This window comes from Clinocottus analis, unplaced genomic scaffold (genome assembly GCF_023055335.1).
Source record: "Clinocottus analis isolate CAN_PGR_092001 unplaced genomic scaffold, fCliAna1.0.p SCAF_19, whole genome shotgun sequence".
NCBI lineage: Eukaryota > Metazoa > Chordata > Actinopteri > Perciformes > Cottidae > Clinocottus > Clinocottus analis.
This window is the reverse complement of record NW_027175920.1, coordinates 7,113,561-7,132,905: the sequence shown is the minus strand read 5'-3', so window position 1 is coordinate 7,132,905 and position 19,345 is coordinate 7,113,561. Positions and strand designations below refer to the sequence as shown.

The window sequence follows — 19,345 nt, the reverse complement described above, 5'->3', positions numbered from 1 at the left end:
TGGCCTCTGAAATCCAGCGAGAACACTTTGCAAGCGGTTAAAATTAAATGTAACCACAGGAGACGTCAGACAAGCAGAGTGGATGGAAAATAAACTGATCTCATAAAGTCTGCGCCTCCAGAGTTTTACACTTTTTTTTCTTCCAAAAGATATTTTGATGTCATTTGTGATTGACTGCTGAAGTTCCACATTTAAAATTGCACTTTGACAGCTTCCAGAAATATATTCAAACCTGAGACATTGCCGTTGAGAGACTTTGCTCGGAGAAGACAAGTTATATTTGCTCGGCTGGTGGAAACCGTTCTCACTGGATGAATTGACCAATGCTCTGCTGTACAGTCACAATCACCATCCAATTTATGTAATGGCTCCAGGCATCAGACTCAGTCGTTCACGCTCACACATATTGATTTATTTGTCTCAATCCTTGCGGAAAATGTGGATTTTTGTTTTCATGCCAGATTTTGTGTTTCAACATTGTGTGTCTGGAAGACAAAAAAGTCTTCATCCGGCTGCTTCTTTTCTTAGAATGGTTTGTTAGTGAGGAATCTGCCACTTGCATCCTGCCATCAAAACAAACTTAAATGGCTTTTCAGTACTTTGTACTGATTGTTCTCCCGTCGTCATGGTTTCACATCCATTAGCGGCATAGCGGGAGATTTGTTTGACATAAACTGAGGTAAAAGCACTCAGTATTGGTCTCTTTTGTCTCAAGTGTCTGTCTATTAGGTAAGAAGCGGCGCTGAAACTTGTCAAGCAATTTAGTGGTCTGAAAGTTCATCCCTCAACTGACAAAATGGCATTCGTCCTCTGGGTTCAGAGCGAGGTGCCACTTCACACATCACATTTTAGCCTTTGATTGAACTTTGCTCAAGTCACACACTTTTCACTGTCTCTTTTCTGGATCTTTCCTGGCTCTCGATCAACTGTTAAATGCTCAGCACTTGATTCTTCTCTTTCTCGTGTGCTCTTAAATCTGAGGTCCTGGCAGCTCATCAGATAACCAGCTTGTGTTTTCAGTGTGAAGCACTATAATGCTCCTAAATCTGCAGGCCTTGTTAAACGCTAAAAAATGACTTAGGTTATCTGTTAAAAAGGCTCCCTGAAAGCAACCTCCTTCAGGATATTGTTTACTGCACCACCGGCCTTGTTGTGACACTTGGCACACTGCTGTTGGTCTCAAGGTGACGACACACAAAGATATAGACAAATGAGGCTAAGGATGGACACACTTTGGGATTTAAATCCTTGTTAAAAAAAGCAGAAGAGTGCAACCGGAATGTAAACTTTCTGCTATGATACTTATCAGAAATACAATAAAAGTGCCTCACCCTTCGTCTCTCCTTTTTAGCCCAGAACTGTTCAGGCCTGCGGACGTGTTCCCAATGCTTGGAGCAGCCGGAGTGCGGCTGGTGCGGAGACCCCAGCAGCACAGGGAAGGGCCTCTGCACAGAGGGGTCCTACCGAGGGCCGATGAAGAGAGTGGGGAAGCAGGGCCAGCAGATACAGAGCGGGGACATGATCCTGGAGCCGGGCATCTGCCCCAAAGACAAGGGCTACGAGTGGGCCTTCATTCACTGCCCTGGTGAGAGGGGATCCACTTACTGTTTGTCTTACTAAAATTACAGATAATTTGTCATCAGTGGGTCTTCTTGAGAGGTTGTTGTTGCCTATTGACTGCCACGTCTTAAGTTTAAAACGATGTTCTTATCAAGGATTCACGTTACGGCTTCCCTATGCAACTAATCCCTCCCCGCTGACGCTCTGCAACCTTATGCTGGTGTGTCGTTACATTCCCAGTCCATATAACCACATCATGTAAAACGATGACAGCTGGTTGTGATATGAGAATGTGAGGAAGTGCTCAGTGGAATCAGTCATATGTAATTTATAAATGAGTGACATGGAAAGGTGATATTTTGCCTTAACATGGGGTGAAGCCTTTAGGTGCACATCTCAATGTGTCTTTGATGACATGTTTCATTCTCAGTGGTGGAATTAATTCTAACAATCTAAATCAAAAACAAACGAGTTTAACGTATGTCTTACTTAAAATAATGTCTTCTATTCATATACATATCCTTTTCCATTAGCTGTTGAATCTGTATTTTTAGGAGGACACCGAAATGTTGGTTCATTAAAAGTTGCAGCCATTAAAAACATTTTAATAGACAAGGCTGATTAAATAGTAATTAGTATGACATGGCAGGCACCAGCTCCTGACGGCTCTGATGGTGCGGTTGCTTTTCCAGGAAGCAATAACAACAACAACAACAACAACCCTAGGTGTAAATTTTTTTGGGTTGGTGTCAAATCGTAGCTGTTCAGTATCCACAGGGAGCATGATCAACACGATGGTGTGACTTGGACACAAACTATTCAAAACCAGCTCGCAGAAGGATGGAGACGCTTGTGACTTCAAGCATGTTGGCAGAAATGCCCCCCGTCGTCTCTGATCATTAAAATACAACATAAATCCATGTCGGCCTTTTGTTGGCTTGCCAATATAAGCAAAAATTAGGATAACGGTAATCAGAATCTGACATTTCATTTTCCCTCGTGTCCTGAATACAGGAGAGCGTTAACCCAGACGTTCCTTTAAAATCCATAACCGCTCTCTCTCTTTCATTCCCAGCGTGCCAGTGTAACGGCCACAGCACGTGCGTGAACGGCAGCGTGTGCGAGCAGTGCCGTAACCTCACCACCGGCCCTCACTGCCAGACCTGCATGGCCGGTTACCATGGAGACCCCACTAATGGCGGCAAATGCCAGGGTGAGTGGCGCATCCCCTCAGACATGATGTACTCTGCTTCACTGAAATGACACCACGTCAATCCGTTAAGTCTTCATGTGTGCAATCAATTCATGTTGTTCACATCTTAAGCCCCTTTGAACTTTTCTTAATCTGTATGAATTTAATTTCACAAATTACATTCTCGATATTTTTATTTGGACCAGAGCTGCCGTGTGTGTGTCCTCAGAGAGGAATAGTATTTACTTATTGAATTCTAATTAGTACATTGTGTGATAAACTTACAGTAATACAGCATCTTAACCAACAGAGGGCACTGTTGTGTATTGATAAAAACGTGGTGACAATTTGTCTGCCCTGTTTGATTAATGAGAATATTCCTCCATATGTTGGTTTCAAAAGGTGTTAACAGGAAAACAACTAAAGGTAAAATAGACATCTGGCCTCTGTTGGTTTATTTGTTCCTGTGTTAACTCTAAACTCTAAAATACCAGTCTCACTAAAGATTAACTGTGCCTTCCTGACATTAGAGCAGATGTGATGCACTGTGGGAAGTGGAGGTAAAGCTCAAGGTCAAATACTGACTTCTTGTGTGTCTGTTTCTTCACACCCTGAAGCCTCATTTTGTTAAAAATAGAAATGCATCGTAATTGTAAATGCATCAAGAATACACACAGACACACACATACAGGACTGTTGAGATTTGTGAAACAAAATAAAGGCATCATACAAATTCCAACACATATCCACAATGATTTAATTGTTGTACTAATTGTCAGGGTGTGGTACTCTGGTTTTTCTCTCCACATATAAAACTGTTTTGATTGAGATTTGAATCGCACATAATGCAGATTTATTATCCGTGTCTCCTGCTCGGTGCAGAATAAATTTACTGGAGTGACTGCAAACCATAATTTATACGGCATTCATGTTTTCAAAGCAAAAGCACATAATGCGTGCCGAATTTAATGTGGGGAAGGGTGTAAACATTAAGCTGTTAGCAAAGCAACGGGCATTTAACTAAATATAAAATGGCTCTGTGCGTTCAATAACAGTCCCAGGGTATTAGTAAATAAATATAGATTGACTGGTAGTAGAGCATCCTTGTCAAGAGGAGATTTACCCACACTGGCCCCTCATGACACATGAATAGCATTCCTGAGAAATTACATTGAGGCTATTGTTTGAACTGCCAGACTGTGAGACACACACACACACACACACACACATCTGGGAGCTTGATAGTCTCCGATACCATCTGTTGATGCATCGGCTATATCTGTAACCTGTAAAGTGAAACTACACGTGAGCATCTGGGAGGGGAATGTTCTTCTTATTCTTTCGGAGCCTGAGGACAAAATGACTCAAAGTCATTATGTGTCATTACTGCATGCAAATAGACCGGGAACCCATTGCATACACAATGTTTGTTTTACGCACAGTGGGCACATAGCAAACACTCCTATCCAGTGTGACTTGCACACAGTAAGTACAACTAACTCATTGTTTTGCCAGCTGTCAATAACAAGAAGTGCAGGAGAAAGTGCTGTGACGCTCTGTTAAAAGCAGTCCTGTCACCTGAAATACTCACATCTACCATCTCGGGAAATCTGCCCGAAGAAGGTTCGGCACTGTGTCCACTGACCCTGATGTAACACACCCTCGCATTGTTTTAAAGCTCTGTCGACTGATTGGAAACCGGTCTCTTTTTTTGTCCTCCAAGTGGAAACCTGAAAGGCAGCCACACGAGAAGCACTTTTAAGGAGTCAATTCACACATCCATTGCCGCACCGTTTGTATTCCACACGCACTCCGGTGCCTTGCAGGTATCGTAGTGTCCTATCTCGGGGGTGCATATTTCTCCATCGTGTCTCAGATTTTCAGTTCAGCCAATCTTTTGGGAAATACACTTGTTTACCATTCTCACCCAGATCGATATCAGTTCCTCTCTCTGCGTTCGCAGTACAGCAGGAGAGATGTCAGTAGCCTAGCTTGGCACAAACACTGCGAGCAATGGTGGAAACTAGCCTGGTGCTTAAAAGTCGGGGTAAACAACTGTTGTTGTGGACATTGTTGGCTTTAATGTGCCGTCAGGATAACCCAAACTCAAAGCTTTAAACCAATGTCGGAAATCCCTAACCTGGCCCGAGCACATACAAACCTCATTCATCATTAGCTTCGTTTGATGCTAATCAACAATGCCTCTGTTCTGTTTCTCTCTGTCTTCTCTCTGTCGGGCTGTGTTTCGCCGCCCCTTCCAGCCTGTAAGTGTAATGGTCATGCAAGTGTGTGCCAGGTGTTAACTGGCAAGTGCTTCTGCACCACCAAGGGGATCAAAGGCGACCAGTGCCAGCTGTGAGTACCACACACAAACACACACACAAACACACTAAACAGACGTGATTTGCAGCCCTTTAGTTTTTCAGATGGTTGCCTTCTCCAGAATTTCATAGTATAGGTTTTTATAAGCTGCACATTAGGTCCCGGCCATTTCACTCCATTTCCCAAAGTTGCGACCTGCAACAGAGAGGTGAAGTGAAAGATGGTCTTAACGTTCCAAAGGAAATTCACTGACTTGAGGTAATGTCAATCAAAAGTGTGTCTTTGGGCGGCCTGTCATCCGGCCCGTAAACACTTGGGATAAAGCCATGATGAAATGCTTGGGGCTATTTTAAGGGAAACCCGTGTTGACAAGTGAGACGGATATATATATGGGAGGGTATTTTGTGCTGTTTGTGAAAAAGAAAAATGAATATTGGTTCTGCAATTTCAAAATATATATAAATGGCTTCTTTTATTATACAGAGTTAGAATCACTACCTGAAAATTTCAAACAGGATATATACAGATTCATGAAATCGACCCTTTTGCTCGGGATTCAATATAAGTTATTCATACAATTATTGATAACATGGCATTGACACGAATTGTCACACATTTTTTTTTTCCAAAACAAATCTTCAGTATTGGAACGCTGTCTTGGATAAAACAGAAAATAAGTACATACACGTCAAATGGAAACTCAATTTGATTGAATAGAGCAGAATCAATTATGTTCAAGCTAACATCGCAGTGTAATCAAACACAATTTTAAAATCGCAAAAGCTGCAATTATACTGAATAAATGCAAAACGTCAGTCTGGAATTTGCAGCAGGAATGGATTATAACTTGTTTACGAGGCTTTCAGTTATCTAAATATTTCCATGGTGGTATAGCGCTATAGACAGTGTGCACTTTAATAATAATAATAATCATAATCATACATTTTATTTGTACAGCGCTTCAAAAGATCCTCAAAGGCACTTTACATGGAAAAACAGAAACAATAAAAGCAATTACAAAAACAATTACAAAGAAACATAATGGCTATAACTTTGTGCTCTTTATTGGGGCAGTTTGGCTCAGGAGGTAAAGCGGGTCGTCAAATAATCGGTTCGATCTAAGGCTCCTTCAGTCCACACGTCAAAGTGTCTTTTGGCAAGATACTGAACCCCAAACTGCTGCTTAAACAGTATTTAAAAATATGTACTGTTTTTACAATTTTGTATTGTCTTCATTAGTGCTTCTGGAGAATGAAGGGGGAGGGAATGACATGCAGGAAAGGGCCTCGAAATAAATTCATTTATATCAATTAATGTCTCAGTTCATCATAACATAACATAAAAGAGCAGCTTATATGTTAACTCTATCCAGTGTTGTGTTGATCTTACTATAGAATGATTTATTGCTTGTGAATAGTAAATTATACTGAAAGTAATGAACAATTTTTGAAATTGCATCTTGAATTGCAATCGCAATATTGGTCTTAAAATAAATTGGATTATTTCCCCATGTTGTTCAGCCCTTGAATCCTGAAGTTGTCTGACTTTCAGTAACCCTTTTGTTATAATAACGTAATGGTATTCATAGACTGTGAGGTCACAGTTCAAGAGCATTGATTTCTGATCACTAAGAGCTGCTCTCTTCCTTCTCATGTGGAGGATTGGACTCGATGGTATAAAAACAAAAAAACCATCAGTTGCCATTATTGGCCAGAAACTCCACCTCCAGCACAATTTCTGCTGATGCGGTGGATTCCTCTGGTGTGGGAGGACCATCTCCACTTAGCTGTCTGCTTTCCCAGTTGTAAGCAGAATGGACTCTGATGTTTTTTAATACCCCTAATGCAGTGGGAGGTATGGAGCGGTCACTGGCAAACACAAATGCACATACACACCCACACATCATGCCTTGTTCCTCTTTGTCTCGAAGGTCACATCCCCAAATGTCTCTAATGCTGGATCAAAATCACATATTCAGGCTTTTTTTTTTTTAAGGTTTTGTCATCAACGAACTCAGCTTCACATTTTACACCTCACCTAAATGAACCTGAAGCTTTCTGATAGAAGAAATACAAATATTGAAAAGTCAATCCGAGTTTGGACAAGTAACACTGATTCTATTGAGACATCTTCTCGCTGAATAAAATTACCACAGTTTAGTCAGATATAGTCGTCAGCATGCCCTAGAAGGTGCCCTGTTTAGTTTGTTTTATATTAAGTCTCTAACTAATCCTTGAGGCATCATGTTCTGATGAAAATTGTGTTTGTATTAAATGTTGTGCACAAGAAAATAATTCTACAGCGTTTTTTATATCGTTGCATGTTTATTTTTATACTCCTGATTGTTAATATCAACATTAGTTATCAAATCTCTATTCAGGTGTCATAAATGTGCTGTTATAAACACTCCGATGAAAACTGCTCCTCATACAAATGGTGTAACAGGTATTGATCTGAGTTGTTATCGGAGCCAATGGGACAGAAACTTGGTGCTGACCACTACTATGTTGGAACAGGAGTAGAACGTGCAACACCTGTAGGGACTCATTGTTCAATAACAAAGTTCATCTCTTGTATAATACGGCAGAGATGACGGCAAGGCGAGAAACGACTATTGTGTGAAAGAACACAGGCAAGTGCTCAGAGGGAAGAGAGGCGGGAGGAGGGTGAGACCTCTACAAAAGTCTCCGTGCTTTTCTGTTGACTTTGACACAAAATGAATGACTCTTTGCACAAACGACAAAATGTCACATTAATTTCCGCTACCAGATGGAATGCCGTGCAGCACAATGCAGAGCGGCGCTCTGATAGCAGGTGGCAAACAGTCGACACAAACGACTCGGTTTCCAAACCCTTTTCGAAAATCAGAGTGGCGTATCAGAGCGGGCGCCGAGCACCAGCAGGCCAATCATCATCAGCCGTTTGGAGGGAGGATGTGCTCATACAGCTCTGGAGACTGTTTTGGGAACGCTTTCTGCAGCCCATGACTGATTATCAGCTTAAAAGTTAGCCAGTAACATAAACCACCAGAATATGTTGCTAATTCAGTCCCATTTGCAGGCCATGATAAGATCAGCGTCGTCATCATCGACAACTGCTATTTTAGCGGTGTATTTAATCTCTAAATCAAGACGCAATTTTCACATTCAAACATGCTAGACCAATCACTTTTAGCCAAGTGTAATCTAATTCGTTTGTATGTATTGACTAACCGTTAGGGTGTTTTGCGTTTTTTTTTATTTTTTATAATGCAATTCCTGGTATCTCATTACATGTAATCAGTCTTCCCAACCCCGTGTTCGCCAACCACTCGCACCATCCCCAGCAGTAACCCTTAAACAAAGACCTCTACACAAGGGTACTCTGTCTTTTCCACAGTGTACACATCAGTACACACACACACACACATGCACACGTTCACTCACGCGTGCACGGACGCCATTAGGACCTCAAAATAATAGCTGCCGTAATGAAGCGAAGGGTGCATCAGTGCAGAATAGAATTGTTTTTGAAAACAATTGATGAGGTCCACGCTGCGTTACGGCGTGATGAGTCAACCGACAGCGGTTAGGGAAATATTTCTTATTATAGTGCTTATTTGGATGCATACATTATTCTGGATTCTTCTTGTGCTGGAGGTAACGGGGAGCAACTCGGAACACAGGCTTGCTCCAGCCTGTGTATGTGTGAAGGACATAGTACATGTTCATAGCACTGTGTTTGTGTGTGTGTGTGTGTGTGTGTCTGTCAAATCCCCGTGCGTGCACAGGACCAGACAAAGGTTCCAAGTTGAGTGTAGATTAAATTAAGATACAGCAGAGGGGCATTGCCTGAAGTTCAGATGTGTGCACGCATGCATGCAGGTGTAGATTAAATTAAGATACAGCGGCGGGGAGTTGCATTATACACCTCGCGATGGGCGTGTGGGCGTGCGTATGTTTTGCCTCCTGCAAATGCCAGGCAGCTGAAACGCCCCGGGAGCGAGGCTCTGTAAGGTTCAAAAGCCCGTGGCGGCATTTGTACCCCGTCCTTTGTAGCGTGGTGAAAGAGCACTCTACCCTGTCCTTGCCTATTTAATATTAACAGTCAGAGCACAGGAGCTGGCTCCTCCCCAGCTCTGTGTCCTGCCCCCATTAGATCATTTAGAGCACTGAAGCTTGTCCTTCAGGACATGCTGGGTAGATGTTGAGTCAGACTCCTTCCTGACCAGGTCGTTTTAATAGTGATAAAGCATGTATTTACGATGAAGCTACCTCCGAATGCAGCAGCTCCAGTGAAACAACTGTTGGGGAGACAGAGCGTTATATACGATAAAATAAATAAACCTTATTTGTATTCATATTTAAAGTCCCGTTCGAAAACAAAATCAGAGCTCATGTTACCACTTTTTTTGGCTTGTATCACTCTCTGGTTGGTATTTAAGGTGTTGGAACACGTCTTCACAGACATCTGACTGACTGTTATTGTGTAATGCCGTCGATGGCGTCTGGCTTTATTTTTAGAGGCCGAGTCATTCACTGTAACATCACTTTCGGCCACCTCCTCCTTGGTGGCGTTCGTGTCTCTCAGTTGGTCCCCCCCCCCCTCCATGTCCTCTCTGACTCCTCGACACCGCCTCTGATGCTCACATTTGAACAACTCTTATTGAGTCTCTGTGACATCCAACAACTGAAACGAAACGTGCGTAAGAATGGGTGTTTCGTATGTTTTTAATGTCATATTCACTTTGGTAGTGCCGTTTTAGTTCTTCTTCTCACAGCGGAGGAATGACGCAGTTCAGGGTGAGTTGTAGCCAGTTAAAGAATGAGAGACAGTAGAGCGATGAATTAAAAGGGAGATAACAAACCCTGTAATCCACTGAACCCCGGCATATGCTCATCCTCATTACAGGCTTTCAAAAGCCATGAGCCAAATGAACACATAACCACAGAACAGTTGATGGCTCTCTCTGTGGATGTTAAATTGTTTTGCTCGGCAGCACTGGATTTAAAAGTCGGGCTTATGCTACGATATCTGTGTGCAAACTGAGTAAAGTGTTTATCTGCCGTGGTTTGATCAACATGCATGACCTCACAGGACCCCAACAAACCCCTTCACAACCGTCTATTTAGTGAACGCACAGAAAAATGTCTAAATCAGGCTGTTTTTAGAAACTTATTAATCCAACTCTGCAGGCCATTATGGAGACTGTATCTGAAAATGCTCCAAAGCGATGTGCATCTTTTCACTGTCGAGAATCAGTTAGTGTTTGTGTTTTTCTATTTGGGGGGACAGTTGCGATGTTTGAGGCTTTAAAATTAGAGTGTTTGTCAACTAACAACAATGAATTGGAGGCAAATGGAACTTAGTAATTGTCCAATTTTCCCACCGTGTTTAGCCGCGGGTTAGGACACTCATTAGCTTGAGTTATAGATTCGCTGGCCCCCGGTTTACAGTCATTTCACACTCGGTATAAACACAAACCATGCGGGGTTATTGTAGTTCATATTTTCTTCTTCTGTAAATTACTTCATTTTGTTTGCCTCTTTTATTTGGCAGTTTTTTAGTTGTGTTATCAGAAGAATTGGAAAAAGTATTTTTTTTTTTTTTTTTTGCCTTACTGGGTCTTTAAAGGGGAAATTAAACTGTATATTTCTTCCCCGGTGAAGGCCATTAGTGTCTTTAATTATGTTGTGCTTCATGTATAAATGAATACGCCTAACAGTGAAAAAGAGTTTGTAAAAAGCATCAGAAGTAGATTTGTGTGGGGTTTTTTTTAAGTATGATTATCGGAAAAACATTTTAATTCTAATTTTTAGTGAGAAAGGTTTAGTATGTATAATTATACTAAATGTACTACAGAGTGGACTCCCCGTTTCCTCTGCTTTTTCCATGCAGATGTAAACAGCTGCCAGAGATCAAGAGTCCTTAACGTAGTCCGAACCAGAAGAAGAAGAACATGTCTTTATTAACATTGGCTTTTTTAAAATTTATATTGCCTTTGAACTTTTTCAGGCTTTTTTCAGAATAAAGACAGATTCTGCATTTAAGATGATTTGGATGCACTTGGATATTGAAATGTTTCTGGGTATTCTCCCTAAGACGTAACATTAACAAGACGATCATTTTGCGACCCTCGCCCTGAGCGCCGATGATCAAGTCTGAATCCTAACACTCTGAGTTGATGAACATGACAAAGTCAAACTAGCCCTGAGCTCTTTTCGAACCTCTCATGAAGTTTGCGTTCCCAACTCGCCAGCTGTATGTCTGAAGCTTGAACGAGCGCAGTCCTATCTGATCGTTTTCCCTCAAAATGATTCCCCTCGATTGGTGGTTATTCTTGATTTGGCTTTCACGTCTCATTTTAGGATTATACATCTCAAATAATCAAATCGGAAGTCATTTACATAAAACGTGCTCCTTGCTCCGAGGTCTTTGAGGGATTAAACTTGGTACATTACTTCTAAAATGCCGCTCTCTGTAATCAGGTGCTACATTGAGTTTGTTGCATGGCGGTGTGCTGCTTTGATAAACAAAAGTAAAATAAATAAATAAAGGGAACTAATTAACTTCTGGAAACTCAGATTATGAGATTATTTCCTCTTTGTCAGAAGTAAGAGACTTGATGAGGCGCCAGCAGCACTCGGCATACACTGCCTCTGATGAGGAGGCATTCTCGCTCTCAATCTGTTCGCACTCTTCTTCATCTTGTTCATCGCCTCTCTGTTTTCTTCACTGCAGATGTGACTCAGAAAACCGTTACCTTGGCAATCCACTCAGAGGAACCTGTTACTGTGAGTAATTCTGCACTGGACACACACACACACACACACACACACACTGCTATCCTCTCTCTCTCCCTCTCTCACCCCTCCACTTCCACTCTTGCTCAGGGCAGATGGAGCATCTTAGCACTGTGGCACCAGGGGCGCTTGTTCAGTGACAGAATGACTTGTCGTGAAAATGTCAAGTGCATCAGAAGGAGTGAGGGATTGAGCTAATCAAGGAGACGGAGGAGTAAAAACTCTTCACTCCTCATTCCCTCCATCACCCAGCTCCTCATGCACTAATTTAGAAATTGGACTAAATGTTAGATTGACGCGAGTGTGCAGCACAAACCTATCGAGGTGCGTGGTGCAGGGTGGAGCGGCGTTCCTGTGTACGCCGCACTTTGTTTGTGCTCCGTGTGTTTATTTGCATGATGTGGCGTCCTTCACGGTGCTGCAGTATACCTCTCTTTCGACATTCTGCCACTGACAACAGAGCCTTTGCCAAGTTTTTGTCCCTTTTTTTTTATTTTTTTATTTATTTTTTAAATGCCACAGCCTGACAGCCAGCTCAATGAGGGGAAGATGGGAACTGAAAGCCTGGAGCTTGCTTTAACCTCTGCACACCAATGGGACTTTCTCTTGAGCTCTGTTACGCAGTATTGTAAACATGACCCCCCCCCCCCCCACACCCCTCTGACGATCTGAAAGGCCACATGGATTAAGATGATGCGCTCATTGTGACATTATCCAGCCACTCCACAGTGTGCATCATTAGTTGACCTCTCACTTCTGCTATCTCCCAAACGGTTCAACAGAAGAGCCGTTTGACTGTCGCATGCATACATACCTACGCAAACTGTTGTCACATAAGTGACAGATATTAAGCATTAAGAGGTCAACAATGCATACCGTCTAGATCTCTAATATTTAATGTTGAAACAGCAACTCTTCGTCTTTGGCACAATTTGATGGACGTAGACCAAATGACGTGCACTCGATTCGTCTGCACTATGAATTAGAAAACAAATAAGTCAGATAAATTGTATCGCCTTTATTTATTGTAAAAAATGTAAATAATGCCCTCTAGAACTATAGTCATCAACTGCCCAATTACTTTCAAACTAAAAAACTGTACTCTGGATCCAGGACACAGTCCAAAATTTGTATTTGGTGAACTGAAAGCATACGTGCCCACTATTAATGAATCGTTGGATACTTTAATAATCACTGCAGGGGGATTTTCGGAGCTCGCTGTCAGGGTCAGGTATTCCTACTGATTCTCTGCTTGATGAGTAAATTGTAGCCCCTGATTGTTGGATTTGATTACAGACATTTTGATTTCACTTGTCTCCATCCTTCAGTCCATCGCTTGGAAGTTTCTTATCACGTAGCGTGCATCTCTATATATATATTTACGCTGTTACAGCAGTCTCTCCTCGTGTCAGCCACAGGTGGAAGCTCATGTTTGGTTTTTCAGAAAGTTTCCACTCATTAGTATGATTGTTGTTATGCATTAATGTGTTCTGTCGAATGCTATGAACGGATATGAGACCTGTCTTTCCTGTCCAATTTTACAAAATAGACAATCTCCTGATCGACTATCAATTCACCTTCAGTCTCATCCAAGAAGATGATAACCACTACACTGCCATCAACTTCATGGCCTCACCTGAGCAGGTAACTACGTCGTCGTACTCTGCGTCATTTACCGCTGGTGATCCTTTTTCTATCAAGTCGCACAAGGAGTCTGGAGAAGTCCATAAATTGTGCAAGACTCCTTGTTGAATTTCATAACCTCTTCATAATATCTCTGCTTTTATGACATACTTCATTATATGACACTCCTGCGTCTGTCTGTGTGATATTATCAGTTTATCTTGTGTTTAATTACATTCACGCTTTATGTTCTCTCCACTTGAAGGCGAACAAGAACTTGGACATGTCCATTAATGCATCGAACAACTTCAACCTCAACATCACCTGGTCGGTGGGATCAACAGGTACTTTTACTTGACCTGGCAGTTCATTTATTGTCTTCTAAAACACCTATTTGACAGAAACTTAGCTCATGTTAAATATATATTTATGTCAATCGTGTCAGTGTTTATAGAGTAATCAATGCATTTCTTAGAAAGTTTTGTTTTAATTAACTCGTCTGTGAAATACATATTTCCATCTTCTGCACACATTTATGGTATTTGTGACCTAGGTGTAGATTTACCATAATGTGTTTTGGTCAAAAGGGATCAGAGCTGTAAGATTTAAGTCATATTTAGATTTTATACATTATTGTTTAACATGTTGTCATTGAAAGGTCAGCGGCGCGGGTATTGAGCATGTCAGAATATATCCAGCCCCGCCCTCCTCTGCATCATTCATGACCACCACACAGATTTAGTCCAGTTAGTTTGTGCCAAGCATGAATAAAGAAGTGATTTCCATCCACACAGATTTATTCCAACAGCTCGAACACAGACCAGGCTCATGAGACTCACTGTCTTTATTTACTAGCCATTGAATGCCTCAAATATATACCTATTGCAAATGTTATCACCTGCTTCCACAATATTCACGGACATAATTAAATATACCATTTAAATACACTGAAATATAACATAATTAGTAAAAAAAAATCCTGGTTTAATCATTGCCATTCATATTTTTTTTCATTTTATTTAATGACAAACTATTTCCCATCATGCTGTTAATTTAGTTGCCAACACATTTTGCTTAAATGCCATTTTAGATGTCTGAAGCTTTTAGATATTGAATTTCTGATGAAGGTAATTTGGCTTTTCTTTTGACATTTTTCTGTATTTATTACAATAATAATTTAGTCACTCGGTATAACGGCTATAGCAGGAACAATAAAAATGTAATGTACCTGCTCTTGTTAGTGTGCACCGTGTCCCTTCCGAGTGGGTATTAGAGGTCCCCTGATGAAAGACACCCAAGGACACTGCAGCGATCCAGTGCCATCATTTATCCCCCCCTCCCCTCATCTCCTCAAGTCACCTGCCACTCTCTCCCTCCCCACTACACTGACATTTTCCGACCACTAAAACACGTTAACCTCCCGCGCCCACCTTCGCCACCGTAACCTTTCTTTTTTCGGTGCACCGTCATTAATATTTGAAGTCGGGTCCCCTTTCCCCCCATAAAGATATTGTGTCTCAGAAGGAACGGGAGCCTCTTCACAATCGACAAGAGCGTTGAGGCGCCTTTGGGTGGGAGGAGGAGGGTGATTTCAATTAAGATAAACATGCTCACGTAGCCACAGTCGAGCTGTCATTTTCAGTTCTTTTGTTTCAGGGCTGTGGGTTGGAATGTCAATGCTGAGGACCCGCTGCCACAAGGAAGAAAAAGAAATGACTTGAAACATTTAGATAGACGAAAAATAGACTTATAAATAGATTTTGGTTGGAGATGACTTTGTTTTTATTTCATGATGGGTATTCACAATGTTGTATAAAAAAAAAGACACCTCAAAGTTTACTTCAGTTTTGACAATATTGAATTCAAAATGAAACTTAAATTGAAAATGAAACAACTCTCATGAATTCTAAACGTTAATGAACACAAACAAGTATTTATAATAATGGGTTGCCCTAATGTAGACTGCATTCAGACCAAGGACATTATATGCTACTTTCTAGGTCTCAGATGAACTAAATGCAGGAGTTTGTTGGCGGTGTTATGGATTGAAATGATGACTATGTGCTAACATGACTCAGTCGTGACCTTTCGAGCTGTGCTTTTCTCCCACGCCCATTTAACTATATAACATTTGGACGGCGTGTATAATTACAAAATAAAGCTCTTCTCAGTTTTAGGGCAACCAAAAAGTAGTTTAATGCACTTAAGACTGTTGATAATTATTGCTTATGAGACCTTTGCGTGATAAACCCATTAATGGATTCATAATGATACGTTGCAGCCGGTCCAGCTCTATCCATAACTGTCCGAGCGCCAAATGGCAGCGTGCTAAACGTGAACTCTTTGTCCCGACAGCTGGAACCATTTCTGGAGAGGAGGTGCCCATCGTGTCCAAAACTAACATCAAGGAATACAGAGACAGCTTCTCCTGTGAAAAGTTCACCTTCAGAAGCAACCCAAATATTACCTTTTACGTCTACGTCAGTAACTTCTCATGGCCCATCAAGATCCAGGTAAAGACCGAGTTCATGGAGCCGATGACAGTGATTTGATTCTTTCTTTGTTCTGTGTTCTTTGCTTTAAAATTGCTCCCTATATACAGTACATATAGTCATGGCAGTGATTGAGACTTGATCCTACATACAGTACATGAAGAGCATCAGCGGCCTCTGCACACACAGAGCTTGTTGATGCTGCGGCTCAGGGTGATTCCAAGTGCACTTTATTCTAATTACAGATTTAATGAGCGATGGTTAGCGTGCATATAGCTGCACAGCTGTTTTTTTTGTTGTTTTTTTTAGCTGGCAAAAGCAAAGCACCGTTTAACCTTTCATAGCCCTCTTTCTGAATGGAGGAGATTGAGGCTTTGATGTGGAGGATGGATAGAGAATGCAACACCGGGAAAAAATACATGCCATTTGCTTGTCAGTTGTTCTGGGTTTGCAGAAAAACGACTATTAAGCTTTTTGTCCAAAAATATTGACGGTTGTGAATAATGTTTTCCCATTATCTGCAAGATGTGTTAATATAAGCAGTTGTTTGCTTACAAGTTGGTGATAATAAAGTGTAGATATAGATGATGTTAGTGACACTATATGTAGGCCAAAGCAATTCACTCTGCAACAATTGTATTGCCAAAATTGTTCGGTTAAGTGGAGACACTTTTACTGAATAATATGATAGATACAATTATTTTTCCTACTAATGGCACGCAATTTCCTTCTTGCTAATTAGCCCACTTCCAAGTATTGATTTTTATATTTGTTGTGGGCGTCTCCTTCACAAGGTAGATGATTGGAGTACGGTATGGCGATGATATCTTTGGGGTCAGTCCATCTGTGGAGGTGGCCCAGTAATAGTTTTCTATTAGATTTCCTGGCCAGCAGTCACTTATTTATTATGGACTGGCCTGAGCTGTTAAAGCAAATAGCTTTTGTAACAGGATACATTCTCTTTCCTTTGTTTGCCTTCATGATGTAGAGGTGAGAGCCCAACTGGATAAGATAAAGCAACATTTGAGAATGCACTCGTTTTTATGGTCTCTGCCCGTAAAATAAGCATTTAAATGTGTGTAAAGATCGCAAAGGGAGGTCTTGAGCTAATATTTTTCCATGACATCATTATGCGTTAGTATAATTGTTCCCCAAGAGGACTATTCAATGTAATAAAAGTCCACTTGAAATGGAAGTACATTGTCAAATGATGCCATTGATCATCTCAGATAGAGGAATTGAAATTAAATTAACCCCAAATATATTGCTTTGACCTCCATATTATGTGAAAACTGAACCGTTCTACTCACTAAAAAAAGCCAGCCAAATATCTGTGTAATGTGTTCTTTTGAGTCACGTCAGCCATGTCAGTGAGCATCTCATTTCAGATCAGTGATTCTTATTTTCTACCTAAAAAAAAAAAAAAAGTAAGGAAAAGTCAAAGATGGGAGTCGTTTGGGTGGATGAAGAAGTTATCTATTACAAGCATGTCATCATATATTAGTATACTGATAGCAGTATATATAGTATACTATGAAGTGAATCATCAAAACAAGTACTTTTTTTGAACTTCTGCCTCATCCAAAACGGACATTACGCAAACGCTCCACCTCTAGAAGCACAATCTGTGCTCTATTACCCTCCGTGCTGCTGCAGATGACGTTGTGTTTGTGCTTTGAGGACAAAATGCCTCTCACGCATCTCCAGTAGATAATGACGTGTCTCGATGATCAGACCATCAGATGTGATGTTGCTGCCAGGACTGTGTGTCATCCCTCTTTTAAAGAAGGCACAAATATATTTCTGATACATTATTCACTGGCAATGCTGCTGACATAAATGCACTAGTCAGCTATCGAAGAGATGTATGGTATTATAACTCAACAGCAGACGGGTTGTTCTATCCCTTTAGTCAATGGGAGAAAGTGCAGGAGCACATATCTAGATAAATCTGAATTTCTTATCTCTGGCCTGTACTGACGAGGATTAGGGCGATATTTAAAATCAAAAATCTGAGAATAAAGTAAAAACTCAAATAAATGAGGCACATGCTTTATCCTCCTCAGGCTTCCTGGCTCAGACTACAACATATTTGAGTCAGCTTTTTATTTTATTTTTTTTTAAATAATCTTTTCCCACTTTATTTAAACGAGACATTTCTTACCAGAAGCAGAAGCTATTAAACACAACAATCCCGTCAGTGACGTTTTTGGTCCAGTCTGCCATCCTCACATCAACACAAAGTCACAGATAAACTGCGAAAACTCAACTACGTGATTCCCGTATTTAATTAGATCATTTTTAATAAACCGATTTTTAAGTATAAAACTTATGATCATGCTGAAAAAGTCTAATTAACATTCAGTATGTTGGTTTACATCAATGTTTATTTCATGTTGGCAGGAAAATACTAGAAGATTCTACTAAAGTACAAAAGTATTATCATCAAAATATACTTCAAGTACTGATTCTACAGAATAATGTTTACTTTGTTACTGCATTGATGCATTTATTGATGTTTTAATGTGTTCATCTCTTCAATGTTGCAGTTGGTAAAGGTGGGCCTCATTTTGATTTAGTTATATACTGTTGAGTTGCTTGTGAATATCCCTTTGTTTAATGTTATTATAACTCATTATATTATGACAACAAAATGTATATTGATAATATTTTCTATGAATTTAAAGTTAATGAACACATGCATTGCTATAAAAAACGTCAAACTCTGAGATGTAGTGGAGTAGAAGTATCAAACACAAAATGGAAATACTCGAGCTAAATACAGAGCGGTCACACTTGTTCACTGCGTCTAACAACGCCCCTGAGCTGTTTTAAAATAACTGTAAATCACGCTGTCTCATGGCTCATTGCTTAATTTCAATATGACTGCCTTGGTATTTGTCTATTATTTTAGTCATGTCTCGTTCTCGTCTTTCTCTCAAACAGATTGCCTTTTCCCAACACAACAGCATCATGGACCTTGTCCAGTTCTTTGTGACGTTTTTCAGGTAAGCCAAATATGCACACGTCTTAAACACACGCTCTCTCCCATTTTTTGTTTTAGCTCCTCAACAGTCAAGAAGCATCATCCAGCATTTGATCCACCGCCTCTTCATTATCCACCCCTGCCTCTCGGGCTTATTGAGTTACTTGAGCCTGTTCTTGTAACAGAGTCCATGTAAATGCTTCTCGTGTCTTGAAGGAAGTGATTTTCCTTTTCCCCAAGTGGCAGATGAAGCAGCCAGTAGCCATTTAAATAGGTGCATATTGCTCTGAGTGCACCATCAAAGGGGAAGTCATCGACCATCAAGATATGAGGGGATATGATTTTTCACTCTGAGCTGTGATAGAAAAAAAATATCATTGAAATATTT

At 40.7% G+C, this 19,345-nt stretch overlaps 1 protein-coding gene across 1 annotated transcript in view; it reads left to right on the top strand.

The window, feature by feature from the left end:
• Positions 1 to 19,345, top strand: part of LOC137789400 (attractin-like protein 1) — a 56,064-nt gene that overhangs the window by 16,285 nt on the left and 20,434 nt on the right. The window contains exons 18-25 of the mRNA XM_068582951.1: positions 1,352 to 1,585; positions 2,636 to 2,773; positions 5,014 to 5,107; positions 11,795 to 11,847; positions 13,406 to 13,500; positions 13,745 to 13,823; positions 15,835 to 15,992; positions 18,918 to 18,979. Of these exons, the coding sequence (XP_068439052.1) occupies positions 1,352 to 1,585; positions 2,636 to 2,773; positions 5,014 to 5,107; positions 11,795 to 11,847; positions 13,406 to 13,500; positions 13,745 to 13,823; positions 15,835 to 15,992; positions 18,918 to 18,979 (913 nt within the window). The remainder of the gene's footprint in view (positions 1 to 1,351; positions 1,586 to 2,635; positions 2,774 to 5,013; positions 5,108 to 11,794; positions 11,848 to 13,405; positions 13,501 to 13,744; positions 13,824 to 15,834; positions 15,993 to 18,917; positions 18,980 to 19,345) is intronic.